Raw genomic sequence first — 7,222 nt, 5'->3', positions numbered from 1 at the left:
TGGATGTGTTCCTGTGTGACCTGTTCTTCCTTTTCCTACTGAGAGATTTGAAGAAGCTCTTCTTGTTCTGTTTAACTTCCTTTGCCACTTTCAGTTCCAAGAAGGCTTTGGCCTTCCTTGTTGCCTTCCTACATGCCCTGACAACTTCTCCATAGTTCTTCCAAATGAAAAATCCCTTCTTCCACGAATTGTAAGTTTCTTTCTTCCCTCAGACTTCCTTCAGGAGCTCCTTGCTTAGTCACGCAGCTCTCCTAGCATGTCTACCCAATTTTTTACTCAGGGGAACACACCTAGCGTGGGTTTGGAGAAAGTGGCCTTGAAAAATTAAGCAACTTTCTTGGGCTCCTTTACCCTCTAGAGCATTAGCTTGTGGGATTTCTGCAAGCATGTCTCTGAAGAGCATGAAGTTAGCTCTGCAGAAGTCCAGAGTTGTACTTCTACTTGTTGCCCTGTTTCTACCCTGTATAATACTAAACGCCGTTATGTCATGATCACTGTCTCCAAGGCTGTTCCTGACCTTAATACCCTCAACTAGTCCCTCTTCATTAGTTAATACAAGGTCCAGCAGTGCAGCTCTCCTTGTTGGTTCCTCCACTAGCTGCATCAAGAAGTTATCATTGATACACTGCAAGAGCCTTTTGGACTGGCTATGCCTGGCTCTGTGAGCTTCCCAGCACATATCAGGGTGAAGTCACCCAGGAGTACCAAGGAGGTAATGCTAAGGTATATCTAGCTGAGGTTTTATTATTTTAGAGTACACTTCATTGTTAATTTCAGAAATTCAGAGTTTCACAGTACTCTCATATCCAAATATGGTCTCACACCAGTAAGTAAACATTAATGGCTCAATTCAATGTACACAAGTTTGTGACAGTTCCATAAGCCACATTTTGTATTACAACATTAGGCTTTGCTTTCTCAATAAACCATTTATCTCTAAGTGCCAACACAACATTTTCATCTGAGAGCCCATGGTGAGACACTTAAATTCATGCTGAGACACATAAAAATTATCTGTAGTGAGCAGCCATTAAAATACCTACAAGTCACTGGTGTATGCTGACTTCTAGGTGTGCTCCTAAATTAACCTCTGTTAAAAAACAGTAATTTTTTTTTTCCTCAGGAGACCAGTTTTCAGAAATTTGAAAACCCAGAGACCATGTCAAATGATACATTTAGAAGTACCCAACTTTATAATCCATGAAAACTGGAAAAATATTACTCATTCTGACTATTGTAGCAGTAACAGTTGCCTAGAAAGGTATATTCCTCATGCTAAATCCCATCTGAAGTACTTATAATGATGCAACTGTAAAAGTTCATCACTTCACTCACAAATGCCAGAAAGTTTAAGTGTGAAAGTTTTTCACTTTATTCACAAATGCCAGACAGTTTTAAAAGTTTTACAGCTCTTCCTGAAGAGCTGAAAAGAGGCACAGGTATTCAGTCCACAGGCTGAACACAACTCTAACCTAAGCAAGCTACAATATTCAACACAGCGTAGTTTATTTGCACAGATAATCAATCAAGGCTTTTTCTGGTCTACAAAACTGGGTGCTGGCTTACTTGTGATAAGCTGTAGAGTACTATAACATGTTAGCTCATGCTTGGTGGCAACAGGTTTGTTTTCCAAGATTGTGTAATCCAAATTCCTCTTCTAAGAGATGACTTTGAGAAACACTATTAAATGGAATAATTAACGAGCATGGAATGCTTGAGGAGTAAACTTTTTTGGTAAGCTTCAAACATTATAAAGAATGACTATGACTTTAGGAGCAGAAATTTCGGCTAGCAGCATGTGAAGTTTCTGCTTCTGTTACAATCGGGTCAGTGTGGCCAGCTGTAGCACATGACAGAGATTTTAGGAACACAGTTAGGGTCACGTTTACAATACAAATCGGGAATGTGTTGCAACTGCATTCTCTGATTTGATTGTAATGTAGATGACTGCAAAGCTAATTAAACATCTTCTGCTGTTCACAGGAGAAACCACCAGCTGTTGCTTAAGCACAGTTTAAAGGCAGTTTTATATGAAACAGGTTATGACATGGTTTCACCAACTAACAAGGACAGATTTTTCCATGTTATAACAAGACTGGAATTACTTTTAGCCTCAGCTTAAACACGTTAAAAAAATGTTTAATACTGGTATTGCTAGCAAAGTGCCAAGGCAGTGCAGTATTCATTGCATGTAGCTGCAGATAACACTGAAAGAATATGTCTCCTCTGTTTTGATGGAGATTAAACCAGGTTTCTTCTGCTGATAGTTAACCACTCAGTCAAGATGAATGGCATTGGGCTTTATTTTCACAAGGACAAGGGAGTTTATTCTTCCCCTGTACTCAGCACTGGTCAGGCCACACTTTGAGTCCTGTGTCCAGTTCTGGGCTCCTCAATTCAAGAGAGATGTTGAGGTACTGGAACGTGACCAGAGTAGGGCACTAAGGCTGTTGAGGGGCCTGGAACACAGCCCTGTGAGGAGAGGCTGAGGGAACTGGGGGTGTTTAGCCTGGAGAAGAGGAGGCTCAGGGGTGACCTCATTGCTCTCAACAACTACCTGAAGGGAGGCTGTAGCCAGGTGGGGGTTGGTCTCTTCTCCCAGGCAACCAGCAACAGAAGAAGGGGACACAGTCTCAAGTTGTGCTGGAGGAGGTCTAGGCTGGATGTTAGGAGGAAGTTCTTGCCAGAGAGAGTGATTGGCATTGGAATGGGCTGCCCAGGGAGGTGGTGGAGTCGCCTTCCCTGGAGGTGTTCAAAAAAAGAGTAGATGAGGCACTTAGTGCCATGGTCTAGTTGATTGGATAGGTTGGACTGGATGATCTTGGAGGTATCCTGCAAGCTGGTTGATTCCATCATTCTATAAAACAAACAAACAAACAAACAAACAACAAAAAAAAAAAGGCACAAACAAAAAAACACCCCAAGAACAAACAAACAAACAAACAAAACCAAAACCCCTCTCTCTACACAGTGCTTTCATCTGCAACACAAAAAGCACCTTCTAAAGATCATTATCTCAGTTTTCAGAGAAGAAAATTACATCACAGGGATGCGCTGCTACATGCCCAAAATCAGAGTGAATACTGGTAGCTAAGGTAACTGAGGTGCAGTCAATAAGTAGTTTCCCATCTACTCTACTGTTTTGTAGAGCATCTTAATGTAATGGAATTGTAGGAGGAGCCAGTAAAAGAATTACACCAGAGCACAGGGAATATTTTGGAGATCAATTCCATAAATCATTACAGAAAGTCAATAAAATCTCTAAATATAATTTAGAGTTGTCACCTTCTCAGGAAAAAAAACAAACCTGTAGCATGGTTCTCCAGCAACACAGAAAGATGACACCTGAGCCAGAGTACATATAATTAATAGAAGACTAACCATCAAAGTTTTCTGAGCTAATCTGAACCAGCCTTTGGAAACAAATCAATTACTTGTATCATTTTAACATCCAAATTTTGAAACAGTGTGAGGAGCACCTAGTCTGGTTTTAGTATTTCCTGAAACCACTCCCCACTTAGCAGGTAATGACTCTTGCTTCTAATCCCTATGTTCTGTACTCCTGACATCTCTTGGGGAACAAAATGAATGTAAAGATTCCAGGTTTCAATGGTCCTAGAATGCAGTAGTAGCACCAACACAACCGATCTTCTGATGGAAGACTCTTTGCAGTAACGGGCTATAATCACTGGGAAAGTTAGTTTTTCCAAAGCACCTCCTGCAACAATCTTGGCAAGACTAATACAGACATTAATCACTGCATTAAGTAATCTCACAAAAAAACCAATCATCTTCACCATTCCCAGTTTCAGGAGCTTCCCTTTGTTAAGTTAGTTTAAAATACATTTCATTTTGCAGAGTTTGTTGAGCTGACCTTTTAGTGAAAGCTCTTACTGACAAGTAGTCTGATTTTATTTATGCTAGTTGGTTTCATTTCTTCTAGGGGAACCCATTCCGCAGGTAAACAATACATAAAATCTCCTCTCCAAATCTTCTCATCTGTCAACATGTTTATGCTTCTGGCAACATTATTTCATTTGCAGTGAGGCTCATTAAATAAGTTCAGTTCCAATGCAGAGACCTATGGAAGTGAGCAGCTGCAAGCCAGGAATTCAACTAAAACACTTAAGGCAGCAGCACACCACCTTGAGGCATAGATGCAAACGTTAGTACTTACTGTGTAAACCCCAAAATCCTTACACCTGCCCAGGCACGGGAAGAACCTGAGAGTGAACAAAACAAGTTAAACCTTATTTCTGATGCATGCTACCCCCTCATGCAACTTTCCATTCAGCAGGGGAAAGCTACATTTTAGCATAAAATTTACCAATTCAGGGCACAGGAGCTCGATGATCCATCTTCTCATCTACTGCTGACACCTGAGGTTTCTTCCAGACTGTTACTCAAAACTCTGCATCTACACTTGGTCAAGCATATTTCATATTAAAATCTTAAATGGTGTCACTTCTTAGTGCCTCAGTGTAGCTGCATGTAAAATGGCAGTAATTGCTTAGTTCATTAAGGTGTGGTGTTTGTTTGAGTCTCAGATGAAAAGGACTTTCTGTGCAAGAACGTTAACTATATTATTCCTGATTCCACATACAGTATTTAAATACAATTAGTTATCTATCAAATTCATGAATCTATTTCTCCCTCTCTCAGCTCTTGATCCTCTTATCAATCTGAGTAATCCTGGCTCCCAACAAATCTGCCCACGTACGAGTTCAGTAAGGTGTACAAGTCCTTGCGCTCTGGGGATGGATACCTCCCTTTGACATTTTTTCTGGTACCCACTGGTACCTGAAGTATTTGTGTGTGCTTTTGGGAATGTGGATAATTTTAAGGCAAACATAACTTTGCAAACTGTCCATCAGCTATGATATGCAAGAGCATCTACACATAATTTCTCATACGTTGTTCTTAAGCCTGATTTATCTGGTGTAATCTATTCACTCTTGGTAGATCAATCCTTCCTGATGGTACTTACTCTTCCTACAGCATGGTGCCCTTTCTACCCCTTCTCTCTCACGGCAGACCACTGCAAGGCTTCCTCACATCTGCCATGAACTGGGCATCCTGGACATTTAATGTACTGCCAACTATCCCATTTCGTACCAACTTCGGGTGTTCTGCCTTTTGCTTTCCAGCAAGGCTGGTGCTCGAGGCAGGCACCATGCATCTCTGCACCGCTGGAGAAGCAGGGAGAATCACCCACATGGGAGCGAGGGTCACACAGTAACTACGAGACCGAAAGAGCTGACAAGGGGAAAAGCGGGAAGAGAGCAGGAAGAGCGACCTCAGGGAGAGCATAAAAAATGATGCTGTAATTCAAGTCTCGGGGGAGATGGAAAGGAGATCGTGGGAGCTACGATTCTGTAAGAGGGGCACAGGGTGGCACCTCGCCTACCCCCAGTAGGGCTGGGAGGGGTACGCAGGAGCTTTCGAGGCCCACGAGTACCAAGAGTTCCTTAGCTTCTCCGCTCCCCACCCCGAATGCTCCAGGAGGTGCGCCCCCGGCCGCGGGCTGCCGCAGCGCCTCCCGCCCAGCCGCACTGCCCACAGGGCGCTGGGCTGGCCCCCGCCCGCCCCTCCCGCCGCGGCCCGCGCCGACACGTGCGCAGACGCCACCGGCGCCGCGCGGCCACACGCAGGCCGGGAAAGGGGCTGGTTCCCGGCGGCGGGGAGGGACGGGACGGGACCGGCCGGGACAGCACCGCAGAGCCAAAGAAGCCTGGCGCCTGGCAGCGCTGCCCTTCTCGGGAAGGCTGCCGCCAGCACTCTCACGGATTGGCAGGAGGCTGTGCCCTCCTCTTCCTCCCTTCGCTTCCCTCCTCCGCGGGGTGGGTTTCAGCTCTCCTCCTACCTTGGGGAGGGGAGAAGAGTTAAAGCAAACAAACAAACAAAAACCCGAAAACAAAGCAAAAGCCCCAAACAACCCCACCCCTCAAAAAAACTCCTACCAGCAACGACAGAGAAAAGAAATCCCAAGCCGCGTTCCCGACGTCTCCGGGCCCCGCGACCGCAGCGGCCGCCCCACATTCCTGGCATTCCAGGGCCGTGACTCCCCGCGCCGCCTCAGCCCGGCCCCGGCCCCGCCGCCTCCGGCTCGCTAGCCCGCCGGTCCGCTCGCCCCCGCGGGACACCAGTCCCCTCCCTCCCTCCCGCCCTGCCTCCGTTCTTCCCGCACCCCGCGGGCGCCAGCAGGAGCTCGAGACGCCCCGGCCCCCCGCGCCGCCGCCGCCGCCACTGGCGGCCGCAGCTCCGGGCTGCCCCGCCGAAGTTCCCCGCGGTGGTCGGGCCGGGGCGGCGGAAGCGGGTATCCCTCCTTCACCGCCCTGGAGAGCGGATCGCCGCGCTCCCCGCTCCTTTCGGATCCCGCCGGCAGACGTCGCCGCCTTCCGGGCCAGGACAGCCGCCTGCCGCGGGAGCGCACAAAGCCGGAGCCGCCGCGCTGCCCCGGCGCCCGCCCAGCAGGTAAGGAGCCGCCGAGTTTGCTGGAGTTTGGGCTGGGGCGCGTCTCCGCGCCTATCAGCCACCCGCGCTGACTTTGAAACGATCTGAGTGATGCCTTTGACTCCATGTGTGCGACGGGCAGTGTTTGCGTGAGGCGCGCAGCGCTTCGCGAGGTGCGGTTACAGCTGCGCGGCGTGTGCGCTGTTCTTCGTAAATGACGAAAATAGCTGAGCTTGGGTTACCAGGGCCAGTCGGTGACCTGCGAAAAACAAGCTTCGGACAGCCTGCCTGGGCTGTGAATTTAAGCTGCTGGACGCCCAGATAACATGGCATTCGTGGAATCAAGAGGTAATTGTAAATAGCCAAGGAGGAGAAGGGCTCTTTGCTGAGCCGCCAGTATTTACACCGCGGCGTGCTCCTGTTTGTCTCCCCCCGCCCTGGGGTTTACCTTGTTCTTTGTTAGTTAACAGTCAAGCCGAACCCGGCCGCTCGTCTTCGAGCAAGTAACTTGTAGCTCTAAGTTATGCAGGAAAGAACCCAGCAAGGAGAGAGAGTGACATCTACTCACATTTCTGATGTGGCAAAGGCAATGCATTTTTAAGGTGTCGAGCTGCCTTTCTTTATCGCAGTGTATTTGGGACAAGCGTTACGTAATGTATGTGTGGTATGTGGATATAATGTGTGCTGGAGCTTTCCCATCGAGAACATTTTATCTCTGCATGGAATAATGATTCGCTTCCATTATAAGGAACGCTTCAGCTGTTTGTAA

General features: G+C 47.2%; 1 protein-coding gene and 1 long non-coding RNA gene across 4 annotated transcripts in view; one reads left to right on the top strand and one right to left on the bottom strand.

The window, feature by feature from the left end:
• Positions 1–1,358: 1,358 nt before the first annotated feature.
• LOC135186618 (uncharacterized) lies at positions 1,359–4,674 on the bottom strand. Of its 3 annotated transcripts, none has more exons than XR_010307061.1 (4): positions 4,328–4,674; positions 4,178–4,223; positions 3,308–4,081; positions 1,359–2,857 (listed from the first exon to the last, which is right to left on the bottom strand). It is a non-coding gene; the product is annotated as an uncharacterized LOC135186618 (long non-coding RNA). The 3 variants fall into 3 exon arrangements; XR_010307059.1 differs by having other exon boundaries at positions 3,308–3,345; XR_010307060.1 differs by lacking the exon at positions 3,308–4,081.
• Positions 4,675–5,493: 819 nt separating this feature from the next.
• The window catches only part of LOC135186410 (uncharacterized), a 41,528-nt gene continuing 39,799 nt past the window's right edge, over positions 5,494–7,222 (top strand). Inside the window, exons 1-2 of the mRNA XM_064164054.1 lie at positions 5,494–5,840; positions 5,889–6,474. Coding sequence (XP_064020124.1) covers positions 5,494–5,840; positions 5,889–6,474 — 933 coding nt within the window. The remainder of the gene's footprint in view (positions 5,841–5,888; positions 6,475–7,222) is intronic.

Source organism: Pogoniulus pusillus, chromosome 25 (assembly GCF_015220805.1).
Source record: "Pogoniulus pusillus isolate bPogPus1 chromosome 25, bPogPus1.pri, whole genome shotgun sequence".
Lineage (NCBI taxonomy): Eukaryota > Metazoa > Chordata > Aves > Piciformes > Lybiidae > Pogoniulus > Pogoniulus pusillus.
This window is presented reverse-complemented; position numbering and strand designations above follow the sequence as displayed.